At 39.9% G+C, this 17,660-nt stretch overlaps 2 protein-coding genes across 2 annotated transcripts; both read right to left on the reverse strand.

Annotated features, from left to right (window-relative positions):
• Nucleotides 1-2,178: 2,178 nt before the first annotated feature.
• On the reverse strand, nucleotides 2,179-6,671 carry tm2d2 (TM2 domain containing 2). The gene is made up of 4 exons (XM_037258832.1): nucleotides 6,288-6,671; nucleotides 5,919-6,006; nucleotides 5,294-5,409; nucleotides 2,179-3,536 (listed from the first exon to the last, which is right to left on the reverse strand). The coding sequence occupies exons 1-4, from the start codon at nucleotides 6,554-6,556 to the stop codon at nucleotides 3,323-3,325; spliced, it is 687 nt and encodes a 228-aa protein (XP_037114727.1). The 5' UTR covers nucleotides 6,557-6,671; the 3' UTR covers nucleotides 2,179-3,322.
• Nucleotides 6,672-8,631: 1,960 nt separating this feature from the next.
• On the reverse strand, nucleotides 8,632-13,373 carry tbx3b (T-box transcription factor 3b). The gene is made up of 5 exons (XM_037259408.1): nucleotides 13,097-13,373; nucleotides 12,764-13,031; nucleotides 10,493-10,642; nucleotides 10,309-10,389; nucleotides 8,632-8,757 (listed from the first exon to the last, which is right to left on the reverse strand). Exons 1-5 carry the CDS (start codon nucleotides 13,207-13,209, stop codon nucleotides 8,632-8,634), a joined length of 738 nt encoding a protein of 245 aa, XP_037115303.1. The 5' UTR covers nucleotides 13,210-13,373.
• Nucleotides 13,374-17,660: the final 4,287 nt, after the last annotated feature.

Genomic DNA, 17,660 nt, shown 5'->3' on the forward strand with positions numbered 1-17,660 from the left:
GCTGTTTGTATCTGACTGCGACTACTTCACCTCATGTGAGGCAAACGAGAAACGTTATTTCCGGCGAAAAGGGAAAACATTTATCTGTTAACAGCCTGGAAGGTGACAGCAACACATCATGCAGCTGCATTACATTGCGGATCGGTAGTGAGTGAGTGAGTGAGTGAGTGAGTGAGTCAGTCAGTCAGTCAGTCAGTCAGTCAGTCAGTTAGTTAGTTAGTTAGTTATAGTGTATTTGTGGCTTAAATTATTGTTGAGAAGTGTACAGTGCAATATTAATTAATAGCAAAAATATATTTTGTATCTGTTGTGATCCAAAAAGGAAATAATTTCTTACCAAGCATTGCATTTTGAAAAAAAAAAAACATGCCAATGAGAAAAACTTCATTTGTAAATAAGCTGTATTATGCACATAGAGCAGAGTTTTGACTTTTCATGCAGTTTTGAGGTAGTGTTATGCCCTCAGGCTAGTCAACCTGGCTGTGGCAGTGCCATGAGTGCTAAGCAAGGGATTTGGACTCCCTCCAACTCTTAAGCAACTCATTAGTCAATCAGTTGCATTCCATTCTCTTGATTTACTTAGTGATGATAGTAATTTAAATGTCAACATCCAGATGAGATGTTTTGATGTTCGCAAACAAATCGTTCTTTTGAATGGGTCTTTTGGGGCGACCGATGAAAATTGATTATGCTGTGATATCTTTACTTGTACTGGATGTGGCAATAGTACTGTAGCTGATGAATAAGTCCTGAAAAAGTCCTGAAAAATGAATTCAATGATTTCAAGAAATAAGTGGGAACCCTGAGTTAGTTTTGCAAATGTAAAAGTTGTGGTTTTTCTTCTTTTTTTTTCTTTTTTGCTGTTAACTCATTTTGTTAACAAAGTTACTTACTGGTGTGCTACACTGCGATTTACATCAATTACACATTATCTGATTAGTCGACTATTTGCAATTGCTATCTGTGACTTTTGACCGGTAAAATAATCAATTGTTTCAGCCATAGGAGGAAATTATAATTGCATTCCCTACACCAGGGTAGGGAAAGCCTGTTCCTATGAGAGCCGTATCCTGCCTGTTTTCCTTCATCTGCAACACACCTCAAATGATCAGCTCATCAGCAAGCTCTGTAGGAACCTGAAACCATCCTGATCAGCAGGCAGACAGGAAAGCATATGGCTCCGGTAGCACTAGGGTTACTAACTCCTGACCTACACGGACTGGGTTAGTGCTCAACATTGAGCTGTTATTCACAAGACAAGAAACTTGCCAGGGAATGCAGAAAATGAAACCTGAATTAGAAATGTGTGGGTGGGTTTGCGTGTGCATTTGTGTGTGCAAGGGTGGGGGGCGTGGGGGTTATAACCTCCTGGCGCCCCCTCATGACCCCAGGTAAAAATGTCTAGAACAGACAGTGCTGGGCAGTTGTCATATAGCGGTTTAACAGATGACAAAAGTGTGTTTTGTTAAGTGCAAATTCCACTATTAAGATCACTCCCATTATTTTTTTTTCGAACACAGTCAACATGCCCTTGAGCAAAACATTGTATCTGTGACTGCTTAATAAATGTGAAAAGTCCCAAATACAGCAGATTAAATTACCAAATTGAGCAAATATGTGAAAATACTGGCTAGATTTATGAACTGTTTGAAAAGAAAATATCCCCTTTTTTAAAAAATAAAAGTTGTTTATCTTACCAAAATATTTTATTTGCTTTTTGCAATTGAGATAATACTGAGACAATAGTGCTCAGATTATTTGTGTCCTTAATGAAGTTAGCACCAGGATTTGAGTTGTTGGAAGGTATTTTCTTGGTATGCCTTGGGATCCTCCGGGATGAGCTGGATAAAGTGACTGGGCTTCAACAGTGAAGCCCGCTGCCCTCTCGACCCGACTCTGGATAAGCGGTAGAAGATGGATGGATGCATCTGCACGATTGGATCTGGGGTTCCAACTTCATAAATAGTGGTAATTGCATGAAAATATACTCTAAGCAGTGTCTTCTGAACATGTTTTTGTCACTCCATGCATGGTTTTACACTGAGGGGAAACTGGAGCACCTTCTGGGAACACACACAGCTGTGATGAGCACATAATGTATCAGATCATGTTCTAATCAAGAGTGAAGACAATACATTCTGGTTATCTTATTAATTCACAAAAGAGAAGAAAAAAAAATCACAGAACTACAAGAATCTTTATTTTAATATTGTAGAGAACAGAGAAAAATCCAACATAAAACAGTTGGGTAGTTATTTTTATATTTACATAGTCAGCGACAATATATTTACATTATTTCATACTAAGGATAAATTAGCCAACATATATTACTGTATTTGAGAAATAAACATTGTTAAACCAATACTTAAGCAGATTCAATCACATCAACTTGAATGAATGTATAACAAACACAACAATTCCAAAATTAAGCAGGGCTATGAATTTACCCTTTTAACTGGGATAGGATAGTTTAGAACATGTTTTCTACTAAAGACATGTGCAATCACATTTTGTTACGTTCCATGAAACAAATACAAAAGAGAAAGTGGAACTTGAACATCATTTTCTTCACCTCAACTCGGTTGGACACATTTAACACATTATTTTCAAACGCAATAGCCACCAATTTACAGACAACCAGAAAAGGAGATGAGGAAACCACTTTAGCCATCTTCCCCTGCAGTTGTACTTCCCGCATGTTTGGTGAAATGTATGAGGTAAAATAGTGAGGCAAAGCAATCTGCCCGCAAGGGAAGAAGCTCGCAACCGTCGGTCTCAAGTCATTAGAAGTTGTAAATGATGTTACTTGACGGATGTTGCCACAGATGGAAATTTCATCTCTGCGAGCAATATTATGTTTTCATTTGATGTCAAACTGAAGTTAAAAACCCAACTGACATGCATCTTGCAGCAATGCGAATCAATTTACTTGTTGCAGCCAACACAGGTGAAGGCCAACCTCGGTTGACTTTGGAATAAAGTGCATATATTCCATCAAATTGTTACAAAATGTATGTTATGCTAACATCTGCACTTTGCGACTTTAAAATGCATTCAAGTAGTTCAGCATCGCAGAAATTATGGATGGAAGATTCAATGGTAGTTCTTTGCTTGTCTTTTGACTGACTTACGTATACATATGACTGTATCTTTTTCTCATGAGGAAAGCACAAGTGGTACAACGGTATGGTGATGTTTCCCCAGGTAAGCTTACAGGACTGCAGCTGGGTAGTTTGGAAGCAGCCTGAAAAAACATTGCTGTTCTCTGAAGCATGTGGTGTATAGAACTGGGAATGTCCAATTTGAGGCATTGCTCTTCTGATCAGTAGTAAGTGCACCAGTTGCTATAATCACTAGGCATCAAACCACCTGTAATAAGCAGAATCAGATCCACAAACCACCAGATTCCTAAGCCTCCAAGTGTAAGCAGCTTCCCCACCGCTGTCCCCGTGTGGCCCAGGCAAAAGCGGTCAACACCGAAGCAACCAAGGAAGAACGAGTACAGCAGAGTGGTGATGAAATAGTGGCCGGTGTATCTGCGAAAAGAGAAAACATGCAACTTCAAAAAATTTAATTTGACTGGCCAGACGTTTAGTCTGGTGGATTAAAACCACAGCTAAATCTTAGCTCTGGTGAAAACATTATTTCAAACCATATTCCAAAAGATGTGTTATGCTAGTGTAGTGTAAAACATTTTGGTTTATAGAGTAAAAAAAACCTCTTGAATCTTAAATGTATGCTGACAGAAACACAAGTTTCTCTTCACATGTTCATTGGCTTAAAGGGAAGTCAAGTAAAAATAAAAATAAAAAAAAAAGCGCGAACTTCAATTCCTAAAAAAAAATCCTCTCTGTCACCTTGTTTTGTGTAGTTCAACATTTATATTCACCACAGTTCCTAAATTGGCCAGTGAAAAACGGTTATATATTGTTTTTGTTAAAGCAAAACTCAACATTGCAACATTAGATCATCTCATTCTGTCTTAACTACCTTTTTTAAATCAAGGTACCACAAAGACAACAATACATTTACTATTAAAAATAATAATAATAATAATAAAAACTTTACTTGAAAAGACCACTTAGTATAGAGTGAGCAGCATCATTGACTGTATTAATTTCCAATTGTTTTAGTGCAAGACCATTCACTTTTTTAAAAATATGTGATAAATGAACTATTAAATTTATAACTCCCGAATCAACTACCAACATAAAGGAGATTATGGACAGTTGGACACTATTTTTTTTTTTTTTAAAACATTTGACGTTACTTACATCTGTGTATCTTTCTCCTACACTGTTTAAACATTTACACATTTTTCATGGATAAAATGAAATCAAATTCTTATGTATAAAATGAGCTATGAGTTATTATGGGTTTTTTGGCGTGAATATGATCAAATGCTGCTGATGAACACACAACACAGGAGAAAAGAAAAGATGAAGCGAACAATGGGTTAAATGCATGATCTATTTGGAAACATTGCCCTCTAGTGGAAACACCTGATGGCATGGCAATCACCTCATGATTTGTCATTTGGAAACATTGCCCTCTCATGGAAACACCTGATGGCATGGCAATGACCTAATGATTTATCTTGGAGTTTGAAATACAAAAGGCAGAGAAATTATCAATAGCAAATTAAGAGATTAGATACAAAGAGGGGAAAGAGTCTAGCACAACAGCTTCTCATCGAAGAAGATTCTGTTTCAGGTTTTTTTTAATCTTTCTTCCCGTTCAGCTTGTCTATTTCTCTGGCACGATCCTCATGCTGGCGAAAACTTTTGCTGAGTAGGCCCTAGATCTATCTAACTAAATAACTCATCTCCAAGTGATGGCAACCCCAATCACAAATTTACATTGTGGCGGTGTAAAAACACTAGTCCTCCGCCTAAGTTAAGTTAACAAGTGGAAATTATGTGACGAAAGTAGCGCCAAAATGCTGCCGAAAATAAGGCGGATGTTGTCGCATCACTGCTGCCAGGGAGTTAGGTTTACAGAGGCAAGCCAATTTCCTTACTCACAGCTTAACTAATTTTGCCTTGAGATGTGCCTAAAGATGCCGTCGGGCGAATGCTCGCGAGTCGCCAAGGCTAACGTTGCCCGGCCAGCTGCGTAAAATTCTCATCCCTGTAATTAAAAAGATGCTACGATGCAATAAATAATATACAAAAGTGTAGATAGTATAGTTTTGACGATAAAGAAAAAGGGTTTAGACAGGGTTTGTCAAACACAAATCTAAAAAAACTGGAGTCTGTAAAGGTGCAATGAAGAAATGTATCCACAATCTTACTTGATGCATGGTACATTCCCTCTCAGGAATTCTCTGGGCCCGGCACATTCAATATCATCAAGTGCAGTGCAGACAACCGGTGTGTGGTTCACTTCTTTCTTAGTCTGGCCTCCCCACTATCAATAAAAACAGTGAATCAGGTCATGTTAATGTGATAACATCAAAGCCCATGTTAAAGTTGTGCTCAGATGTACATGTCAAAGTCTGCTTTATTGTCAATTTCTTCACATGCCAAGACACACAAAGAATAATCTAATCTAATCTAAAGCTAATCAAACTCATCATTTGAGATGAACAAGAGAGCCTACATACATAAATAAATGAAGTTATGAAGGAATTATTTCTCTCAGTATGTAATTATAAAAATGAAAACATTTCAAACAAAATTAATAAATTGATCACACTACTTTACAGTACAACAAACGTGGACATGCTGCATTCATCGATTCTTTTATCCTTTACTCATTGACAATGGGTGAGAACAAACAAATGTATATACTAGTACAGTATAATACAATTCCATCCAAGAAACAGTTCTTTAAAAAAAGAAAAGTATGACATTCTTTCCCATGCTAAGACCATGTTTAATTAATGACCACAACTTTGGGCTATATATTGTACTCACCCCTACACACCCGTGGCCCATCTCCAGATATGCGCTAAGATTCCCAGCATGATCTACAGGGTCCTGACAGTAGATGAACTCCTCCGGCCTTTATCAAGAAACACATCAGTGGTGAGATTGTGAGCAATGAAAGGTGACAATCATTGTTGACCAAACAATAATTCTGGATAGCATTTTTGATTGACACCTTCATAAACGTTTGTGTGTTTTGCACTGTGTAGCTGCAGTGATACAAACACAAAAGAAGTACAGTCCGATACAATATTAAAAAACCAGAGTATTTAATGCATCTTCTGTAATCATCCGACTGCTTTAAGTTTGCTGAGGAAGCACTTGTGTTAGCATGTGAGCATTAGCGAGGCTACTTACAAATAACTGCAGAGGACGACCGGTGACTGAGCCGTGTACTCAAATGCATCTGTGTAATTCGTACTTTCAACTGGTACATCATATTTGACAGTTTCTGGGGTCTGTTCGGAGAAAGGAAGTACTGTCGAACCAGGAACAGATGAACCGGTAGCTGCGTCTGTGGTGGACGAGTTGTGGGAATGGATCCCTTCCAAACATTGCAAAAGAATTACTGTCAGTAACAGGAGTAGTTGTCCACACAGCAAGATGTAGCTTACTGAAATCATCATCGCCGTCAAAGAACAACATGAACAGCGAATAAATTGTCATACGCATCAAAAGCCACCATCATGAGCTAAATCGATGTCCATCGACTGTTTGTGTACCTCTTCTTCTTCTTTGGAATCAAACGGGGTCTTGTGATGCATTTTAACTTCATTACTGCCCCCTGCTGAAATAAATTGTCCACTACGCTCTTGGTCCAGTTTCTGTTTTTCTTTTATTTTAACCAATTTGGTAATACGACGGGCAGGGTTATAATATTAGAAACCCCATGCAAGTATGTTACTATGCAGTTTGAGACGATTTCTGGATCCCAAGCCCCTCAAAAGACAAGCACGTTTTTAAATGAATACAGTTTACATGCTATAAGTGAAAATTGAAGCAGATTATTGTAATGTGTCTGTCTATCCTATTTTCACTCAGCTGCTATTTAATTGAACTAAAAATGTGTACAGGTATTTTATACAATGTAGTTTTATGCAACATATGCCTGGACTTTTCACTTACAAGGAATATTATTTGATTTGGTACAGCTGTAGTTTACGTCATGCTGGTTAATATGTAACGCGTAAAAGCCCCCCAAAAACCCCATCAATTTACTTAACTATTCAAGTTAATTTAACTCAAAGAAACAAATCATAAGAAGCATCAAACCAATTCATACCCATTTATACCCGTATGAATACGTATGTTTCTCTATACCACAGGTGTCAAACTCAAGGCCCGGGGGTCATATACGGCCCGCCACATCATTTTATGTGGCCCGCGAAGATAATTTGTGCATCAAATTCGTGTGTCATCACTAGAATTGCAAATTGTCTTCACTTAATAATGTCTTTTTTTTTTATATTTGACCAGTTTTTACTCATCTGATTTGAAAACGAGTTATTTGTCAGTTTGTTTTGTAGCTTTTACTGTATATAATATGAGGTGCTCATACATTTATTTGGGTTGACAGTCATAATGGCCCTCCGAAAGAAGCTATGACTACAATGCGGCTCGCGAAAAAAATGAGTTTGATACCTACCCCTGCTCTATACGTACATGAGGTATGATAAAGACCAAGGATGGGACATTTCCAAATACAACAATTCGATACTGTTCAGGTAAATCAAAACCAACTTTTTTATTCCGATCTGTTTCCGTTGCATACAAAATAATAAATTAACTGTGATACAGAAATTCAGTCTTTAACTACATATCATGAACAAAGTCAAACACATTGACAATGTGCATTTTGGGATGTATTACCATGAATAAAATTAACTGATTGCTGCGTCTCTATTTGAAGGGCCCAAATAACTTCCTGACCCCGTTCGCCTGCACACCATGGTCAAAAGCATTATCCTTGAGAGAGCTGAGGTATGTTTGGAACACACCAAACCATACAGTACTAGTCCAGAAAGCCAGATATACTGTCTGTCCCTAAAAATCACATTATGTTGAAAAGATGATCTGTGTGTAGTACATACCGTAATTTTCGGACTATAAGTCGCGTTTTTTTTCATAGTTTGGGTGGGGGGGCGACTTATACTCAGGAGCGACTTATATACATATATATGTTTTTTTTCACTTTTTTGGGCATTTTATGGCTGGTGCGACTTATACTCCGGTGCGACTTATAGTCCGAAAATTACGGTAATTGTTTAATTGAGTACACGAATCTCTCCCATTTCCATGAACATGCAGAGGTTTTCCATTTTTCTGTCTTTAAATCAGCCACCATTAATTTGTTCTAAAAACACATTGCCATGTTTTTACCATGTTTACCACACTTAAGTTGTCACAGACAGTTTTTTTAGACTCACACAATAAATGGCAGGAGGCAGGCAAACCAATTTTTATTTCACCAACCAAAGGGGAAAAAGAGTGATCATAAACCAATTAAGCCAATATGGAGAATTGGAAGTGAAATAAAACTTGAATAATGGTTTGGAAATAGGTTGGCTGCATGCATTTGTCGTCAGTGTTTACAACTGTCTTTCTGCTTGTGCACAGGTTGTCTCCTGGTTTACAGTCTCCCCTTCATCCAGTGTCTTTTTGTTTTAGGGTTAGCCAATCGGTTTCCAAATATTGGAACCCATCAGCCACAGGCGGAATAGGTGGCCATGTTATTGGAGAAGAAAAATAGTCCCAGTTTGTCATACTTGAGTGGGGAAGGTCCATTCTGGGCTGCACTGGTGGGACCGGGTAATGGGCTGATGATGAACTGAAGGTGGAGTAGGGATAGAACAGAAAGCCACCCAAGTACGACAGACTCATCAAGTTCTGTAAACAAATAGAACATAGAATATGGACAATGACAATGATGCAAGAAGGATGATGTAATAATGCAATGGTATAATTTCTTTCTTTCTCAGCTCAACAGCAGTCTCCATCTAATTATGTTGATAAAGAAGTCACTATACTGTATGTACTACATGTTAACCCCCCTGAATGCTTTCCATAGATTGGTTATGTAGAATGAATGTCTTTTGATAACGACTAAACCAATTTGCAATGCTTATTTTGTGAGCTATCTGATTGAAGTCACAGAACAGTGCAGTATGTCCAATCTCAACCATGTGACCATACCTGCAAAAGAAATGTATTCTGTTGAGGACATCCAAGTGACGTTGGACCCCAGACGGGCGTCACCAAGGTCTGCCCAGAACACGCTACTCTGTCCATTTGGGTGCCGCTGTACCAGCTGTTTAACTTGGAAGAATGGAGAGAATTCCGTCCAGTTGTTGAGTCCTGAAGATGTCTCTCTAATTCTGAATGAGAACAGCGACGAATCTCATTTTGCTCAGAGTCTTGCCGAACAGAACAATCAATCAGACTTGGTCTCCTTCCTGGAGAAATCCTCAGTTCAGCTTTTTTGCAGGTTCCATGTTCTTTTTCATTGTCACTGTCCTGAGCATCTTGTAGGAACAAAAATGAAGAGTAGAATTAATAGAATATTTATGCTATAGAGACTCATAAAAACACAATACAAAAAGCAGCAGCACCTGATGATTTTGAGTTGGGGGAATACTGTAGAAAACAATCTTTAGCAGGTTGACCTTTCACAACAGTCATTCGCATCTCTTTTGACTTTGTTGATGAATCTGGTAGCTTCCTGTAGAATAATAATGAAAAATGTAAAGTCAAATGCAAAGTAAAATGCAGGGTCAAGCAGAAAACTTTCAAAGGGAAGTCAACCCTTTATCTTTACAGTAATATGGTGTCTTTGCCCCTACTAGTCTCAACACATTTGTGGAATATGAGTTAAGCAGCAAAAATTACCCACTTCCATCCATCTCAGGGGGCGGCCGACTGAAAATGACATCCCAATTGCTCTGATGTCATTTTCAGTCGACAGCAATTGGCAAAATGGCCACTCCCTGAGATGGATGAAAACAGGTCAATTTTGCCTCTTTGATTCATATTCTACAAACAAATATGAATCAGAAGAATGTGTTTCGACTAGTTGGGCTGCACAGAACATATCAATATAAGTTTGGTGTTTGACTTCATCTTCAAAGCAGTACATCATTGCAACAATTTGAACTATTTCAGAACAGTATTATGACATTATTGACATCAAAAGAATCAATCGATCAATCAATCGACCAATCAATCAATCAATCAATCAATCAATCAATCAATCAATCAATCAATCAATGTCAGAACATACATGGTGTCAAAAATATTTAGTTGCAGAATGCGCAAGCATATATGACAGTCAATCTGAAGAGTTGGTGGACTTTTCGCCTTCATAATATAAAGAAAAAATAACCTGCCTCTTTTCTCTTTTACCATTTCCTGTGTCGCGAAATCCCTTTGCGAAAGGATTGTTGTCTATTTTCAGCTGAGTGATCTGAATGGTTGGCAAGAAAAAATAGTCACATTTAACGATGTCATCTGGTCGGTAATCAATAAATCACCATTTTAAGAAGATTTCTTTTTTTAACAGACCTCACCTTGTCATTCTGATAAGCTGTAACTGCAATGAACTCTGTCTCAGGGAAGATGTAAGTATGAAAGGTGCTGCTGCAAGACAGCTTCAGGATATTGTTTGCCTCTACGATGTGAAATCTTGGTTGATATTTGTGCATCGAGTTGAGGATGGTCTACAAATGAAATAGACAAATTTACTTCTGTTTTCAAATGGAGGGAAAAGACTCAGCGACCGTACTCGTACAATCCAAATAGTAGCTCTATAAACTTTTACATGGGATAGCAAAGAAGTGTCAGGAGATTTAGTTCGGAAGGAAGGAGAAGATAACACCCTATAAGCACAGGTTTCATCTTCTTCATTCCCTGGTAGGTTTTATGATGTCACGTGAATAGCTTAATTCTTGTCCGCTACGCAGTAACAACTCTCAATAATTACATTTATTTATTACACATATTTGACAGTTTACATTTAGTTACTGCCTTTTGTAGTCTATTGAACATTTATCAACAGTTATTAGATACCGTATTGGCCCGAATATAAGAGTTTTTTGCATTGAAATAAGACTGAAAAAGTTGGGGTCGTCTTACATTCGGGGTCTAGACATTATAACCATTTGCAATGCTAGATGGCGCCAGATATCTTTAAAGCAAAGTTACGTCGCCGCGCCTTAAGTCTCGCTTGAGTTACATCAGCTTATCGCGATTGTTGGAGCTTGTGCGCAGCGGTATGTTAAAGGTTGCTGGTATCGACTGAGTATGTTGCTGTGATCGTGTGCGTCTTTGACACAAAGTGAGTATATACATTTCATTGTTACTACTGTCTACTGTTGTGCCGTTTGTCTGATCGCAGTATGTTTCGTGTGTGCGCCGTATCATTGATAGCTTCGGCGCGCTTCTTTAAGTTTGCCTCGCATCGTACGAGTAGCCGTTACGCAGCAGCACAGCGACTAACGGTTGCCAGCAAATGTATTTTGTTGTCTCGAAGACTTATGTTTGGTGTGTTGCCGAGAGTAGTTTATTTATGGCTATTTAGTATAGCGGAACCATTACGCGCAGTTAGTTATGTAATGTGTGCCGTCTACTAGTGTTGTGTGACGTCAGAAGTTGAGCGTTGACTTACGTGCTGTATTTCTGTCTGTTGCAGAACCACACACCACACACAAACACACCACACACATACACACACACACAACCCACACACCCTTCACACGCTTCATACAATAATCACACACACAAGAATCACATTCATACACCCAAAGACTCACCCATGTACACTACACACACACCTGCTCTCACATCCTTACGACCAAACGTGTGCCTATACCCTTTTGCCAGTTTGCCTGTATGCCCCTATGAGCCTGTTACTTTTTTGCCAATAATTCAGTAAAGCAATCAAAACTGAACCACGTCCTCCCTCCTGTGTTCTGACCGACACCCGGGGGCCAAAAGAGCATAACCATCCGAGCCAACCCCCTATACAGACCTCAGGCTCCTCAACAATAGCGGTAGCAGTTTGCATTATTTTATTGCAATGTTTTTCCTTTTTCAGATTTGTTTCTAGACTACAGTTACAGTTAGACTTCACTTTAATGGTTAATGCAGTTATTGCAATTTTGTTGTTTTATCACAGTAGATTGCTTTATTTACATTTCAAAAACCAGAAGCCATTCATTTACAAATGTGATTGCACTTTAGTTTACATATTTAAATGTTCAGATATTAGGATGTGATTTTTTTTGCAGGATTTGAATGAGGCAAAATAACATGCTTTTTCTCTCGAATATATTGTTATAATCATTTGTTTCAGATTTACTGTAATTATTTTCTGTATAAAAATTAAATTTGGTATTCAAAAAATATTTTTTCAAACTTGAGTCTTGAAAAAGAGGGGGTCGTCTTATAATCAGGGTCGTCTTTTATCGGGCCAATACGGTATATTCATAAATGTATGTATTTCAGTCAATTTCAGACGGTGATTATTTTTTGTTGTTTGTTTTTATTGTTTTTTACTCTTTAAATCATGTTCGAAATAAAGATTCATTCATTCATTCATTCATTCATTCATTCATTCATTCATTATGGCGGGCAGAAAGGCATTTATTTGTTGGAGGTGGCAGCTGCCATCCCACAGACGAGACGGAGGAGCTACTGATGTATAATAGGCTAGAAAAATGCTAAGAGAGAGGGAGAGACAGACACAGAAAGTTTTGATTGACAACTAGTTCAAATGATCGCGACTGCTCAAAACTGATGTATCATTGTACTGCACATTGCTTCTCAGGCCATGCACTTACAAATCCATGCGTGTCAGATTTATTGTTAGTAAGTTTCACTTTGTGGAACGTGACCACTTTGGACATCCACTGCTCGCCTGCGGCAGGGCTGTCCGGGTGAATGTACACGCGCTTGGGCAACTCTGGATCCGCCTTCCCCGCCACCATCCAGCGGGAATGATGAAATTTATATCTGCGTTCATCCGCCGCCACGACGTCCATCATTAGGATGTATTTAGTTTTTGTTTCCATACCAGTGCATCTTAACCGTAAAGGTGGGAACATGCGCCTGGGGGGAAAGGTAGTCAGATTATAATTACATGTAACGACTCTGGATTAAATTGACGGAATTACCTTCCAGATTTTGTGATGACCATTTCAGTGCAACATTGATGGAACTGTCTCCAAAGTTCGCTGGCCTCCAAATGTAATTTGGGCACGTCTTCTGTCTCCGCTCCCGTCTCCATTTCGCGAGGCCTGTGCAGAAATCTGGCGTGGTGGTGAACTGCGCTTGAATCACTTCATCAGCTGGAGTAGGTTCCGATTATTCTATACGACGGCGGGGAACAGCGACGATCCGCTCGGAAATCTCCGGTAAGGTGCTGCAGTTTCGAGATTTTGCATGGTCTCAAAAAGTACAAATAAAAAGTGCGCCTCTTCCCAACTGCATAGTTGTTTTTGAGCAAAAACGGCAGAATTTGTTGTTGGGTCCGCTAGGTATTCGATCGGCTCCTAAACTTGAGTCCTCCAGAAATTCAGAAGAAGAAAAATCTGTCTGACGTTTGGACTGCAGAAGACACCCAGTGGGAGGGGTTTCCCATGTGTCGCACTTAATTAAATGATGACGCTGAAGTTTCTTTTGGCTTGATGAGTGTGATTTTATGGTAATTCTAAATTGCATATATCTAACAGATTATACAAGAACAGAAGTTGAATAATAGTTGCTTTTAAAGAGAATCTCTGTCACTGGCATCCCACTTAAGAGAGAAGAGTCATTCTTAAATTCCCCTGCGTGGAAATGTCCTTGCTCCATTTCACTGCATCTGCCCTGGCCAACATTACATCGTTCACTGTCCGCTTTACACACTTTGATCTTCTGCATGAAATCCAGCGAGTCTATCTCTTCTTCAGCAGTATCATAGATTGGCTACTGCTGGCGGCGGCGGCGCCGAAGTGCACCTCTAGCACATTGACTCTCAAAGGAATAAAATTGGCAACTGGCAAGTCAGTTGTCTTCCTTCCCACAACAGCGCAACGCCCGTTTCTAACTGCGTACATCTATAAAATTACAAAAAAAGAGAAGAAAACTCCACCCATGCGCACAGTTATGCTGCACATCACACGAGAGTGGCATTGGGAATGTAAATAAGGTCCTATGCCGAAGTGACTGACACTTATTTGAAAACAGTGTGTTGTCACTAAAATGATGAATGCTGGCACTACTATTACAACATATTGTAACAATATCCCGTCGCATTAAAGCCCTCTTGAATACAGGATTAGATAGTGCCAGACTTGTTATATTGGCCTACAGCACAGGTGTCAAATTCAAGGCCCGGGGGCCAGATACGACTCGCCACATCATTTTATTATCACTTTTAATAATATCTTTTTTTTTTTTTATATATTTGACCAGTTTTTACTCATCTGATTTGAAAATGAGTTATTTGTCAGTTTGTTTTGTAGCTTTTACTGTATATAATATGGGGTGCTCATACATGTATTTGGGTTGACAGTCATAATAGCCCTCTGAAAGAAGCTATGACTACAATGCCGCCCGCGAAAAAAATTAGTTTGACACCCCTGGCCTACAGGATGCTGACTCGTCGACAGAGCAAAGAGTAGCTTGTGGTGAAAATAGAAGCATATCAGGGATTTAAAAAGTGGTCTGAAAATCAGAAAAATATTTTCAAGTTAATATCCTTGTTAATTGTTCTGGACATTTGTTTGTCAAATATAAAACAATGTTTTGGTGAAATGTCTCCACAGTTGCTGGTGTGCAACATGAACAATGAGCGAGTCTCAGTGATTCATTCAGAAGTGTGTGTGTGTGCGTGTGTGTGTGCATGTGTGTGTGTGTGTGGGGGGGGGCATTTCAATTAAGACAATGGGCTTGTCAGCACAATGAGTTAGGGAATGAAAAGTCCATTAAAGTGCATCCGAATTGAAAAGTGACAATAGTTCACTCTGCTGACTGGTCTGACAATATTGACTCAATCCTGTTGATTTGAACAGTGTGAATATTTATGTTTAGAAGTATTTGCTTGTCCTCTGTGTCTGCACCATTTAAGCAGATGGAGTGAATTGGTAACTCTAAGTGCTCACATAGTAACTAAGACGAATATTGTGCCAGAGAAAGCATTAGATCTTCTGAACACAACACGTTAGTTGAAAAATATAAATGCTATGTAACAAACATGGAACAGGTATGGGTCACTTTAATCCGATAGGGACCAATTGATATTTTTTTAATTTATTTATTTATTTTATTTTTTATTATTTTTTTCCGGTATGGCGCCGTAAGTGGCTGCCTCCCAGCAGTGTTCTCTCTTTTCCTCTTTATTTCCTTCTTTTCTCCTTTTTCTTTCTGTCTTTTTGTCCATTCGGCGATGCTGGTGCCTTCTACCGCACCTCGGTATCTCTTCGGATCGGATGTTTTTTATTTATTTTTTTCTTCGTGGGACCGGGATCATCGGTCGAGGCCGGCGTAACTCTACGACGGCTTCCTGCTTATCCGGCCAGTGATGACCGGGTCCCTCGCCTTGGCCTTGCAGCCGCGACCCCTGTGGGGAGTCCGCTCCCTCGTGCTCGTCGGAACCAACGACTTTCGCCATGCTAGCCCCGTGGTGACCATCTGCACGTGCACCCGACTGGGTGCCCAGGACGCTGCTCACACGTTTGCCTGCTTTGTGATGTTTTTCACCGATTCACGACCACGGTCCATTGGGCGCCGTTGAACTGGACTGCCCTTACACCTGTCTATGGACCCCGTGGAGGCTATTTTGTGTGTTTTGGGGTGTTCTCTTGTATTGGGGGTGCTGGTTGGCCGCTGTTACTTTTTTTCCTTTGTCTTTTAGCTTTGTTTTTGCTTTGATGGCTTTTATCTTGTGCACTTTCTGACTTTCTTTGTGGCGCCGTTGTGTGGCAGCTTTATGAGAGCCTATTGAGTTGCGCTCATGCCATCTGTGTGTCTTTTGTATACCCACTCTGTGGTATGGATACTGCTGGGGCCTGAATTTCCCCACCCCTGGGGATCAATAAATATTCAATCAATCAATATCAAAGTATGTTGTGACCTTGCAAATATGGATTACAATACAAGTATGCCACAGCAGGTGGCTACCACAGTTGTCATACCGTGTAATCGTTATTAAAGCTTAAGAACAAATTATGGCTGTGTGATGTGTTTGTCTCTGCTGTGTATTACTGGACACTCCATTAAAGATGCATTGGTAACATGACAGCTGACAGATGATAGCTGATGTTTCAAGTTTCAGCTAGAACTCTCCAATGCAAGTGAATAATAAATCTCCATGTCCAGAGTCACTGTTGGACACAAACATCTCTCCTGTTCCCACTTGTCTCTTATGTAAACGATAGAATGAAACTGTATTACCTTAATTCCTCACAGGATCTTGACACAAAACTGGCGTCAATTGTTTCAGGACTTTTCACTGTCCATTTATCGAACCTTGGATCACTGTTTTATGAGGCACAAAGAGGCAGGGTGATTACGGAAACAGATTCTTCCAAGAGCTGAGTCAATGTATTTTCATCCAGATAACTGCTTTTTATCACAGTTACTGCTTCTGAAATTGTTTTTGCTGTGGCCAAATAACAATTTGTACAAATGATGTATGTTTAAAATAAAATACGTTGGCAGCATGGTGGTTGACTGGCTAGCCCGGCCGCCTCAAAGTGCAGAGGTCATGGGTTTGATTGTGAGCTCCGGTCTTCTTGTGGGGAGTTTGGGTGTTATTATATGATATTACAGTGAAACTTCTACTTATGAACTTAATTTGTTCTGTGATCACATTTGAAGGTTGAAACGTTTGTAAGAAGAAGCGATTTTTCCCATAGGAATTAATGTAAAATGTAAAATTAACGTTTAAGTGGTATACCTTAAAAGACATGACTGAATTCAGTACAGCAGTGGTCCCCAACCACCGGGCCGTGGACCGGTACCGGTCCATGGGTCACTTGGTACCGGGCCGCCAAGCCACACAGGAAAAAAAAAAAATGTATCGACGATCAATTAATTCAGGTCAAGACGCTCGTCCCGGTCACGTGACATGTTTCCCCAGTCGAGCCCGCAAAGCTAGCAAAAATGAGTAAGAATCCCACCCACTTTCTGAACCGCTTAGTCCCCACGGGGGTCGCGGGTGTGCTGGAGCCTATCCCAGCCGTCATCGGGCAGTAGGCGGGGGACACCCTGAACCGGTTGCCAGCCAATCGCAGGGCACACAGAGACAAACAACCATTTGCACTCGCACTCACACCGAGGGACAATTTGGAGTCCTCAATCGGCCTACCAAGCATGTTTTTGGGATGTGGGAGGAAACCGGAGTGCCCGGAGAAAACCCACGCGGGCCCGGGGAGAACATGCAAACTCCACACACGGAGGGCCGGAGGTGGAATCAAACCCGCACCCTCCTAACTGTGAGGCGGACGTGCTACCCAGTGTGCCACCGAGCCGCCCAGGTAAGAATTTATTTTGAAAAATATAAAAAAATTTGCAATTCTCTCCCAATTACATCCGTCGGTTCAGGTCAAGACGCTCGTCTCGGTCACGTGACATGTCACCTCAGTCGAGCCCGCGAAGCAAGCAAAAATGAGCAAGAAACAGAGATGTTTGAAAAGCTTCTTCGGAAAGGGAAAAAAGCCCAATGAGGAGATGGAAGAAGAGGCTACGAGTTCT

This window comes from Syngnathus acus, chromosome 9 (genome assembly GCF_901709675.1).
Source record: "Syngnathus acus chromosome 9, fSynAcu1.2, whole genome shotgun sequence".
NCBI classification, from domain to species: domain Eukaryota; kingdom Metazoa; phylum Chordata; class Actinopteri; order Syngnathiformes; family Syngnathidae; genus Syngnathus; species Syngnathus acus.

What these genes read in the sequence shown, in the direction of transcription:
- tbx3b (XM_037259408.1), bottom strand. Translation starts at nt 13,209, where the DNA reads ATGGAGACGGGAGCGGAGACAGAAGACGTGCCCAAATTACATTTGGAG. An exon ending in GTCATCACAAAATCTGGAAG is followed by an intron (nt 13,032 to 13,096) that starts GTAATTCCGTCA and finishes CTTTCCCCCCAG; the next exon opens with GCGCATGTTCCCACCTTTAC. An exon ending in CAGCTTATCAGAATGACAAG is followed by an intron (nt 10,390 to 10,492) that starts GTGAGGTCTGTT and finishes CCAACCATTCAG; the next exon opens with ATCACTCAGCTGAAAATAGA.
- tm2d2 (XM_037258832.1), bottom strand. Translation starts at nt 6,556, where the DNA reads ATGATGATTTCAGTAAGCTACATCTTGCTGTGTGGACAACTACTCCTG. An exon ending in GTCGTCCTCTGCAGTTATTT is followed by an intron (nt 6,007 to 6,287) that starts GTAAGTAGCCTC and finishes TTCTTGATAAAG; the next exon opens with GCCGGAGGAGTTCATCTACT. An exon ending in TGGGCCACGGGTGTGTAGGG is followed by an intron (nt 5,410 to 5,918) that starts GTGAGTACAATA and finishes TTTTATTGATAG; the next exon opens with TGGGGAGGCCAGACTAAGAA.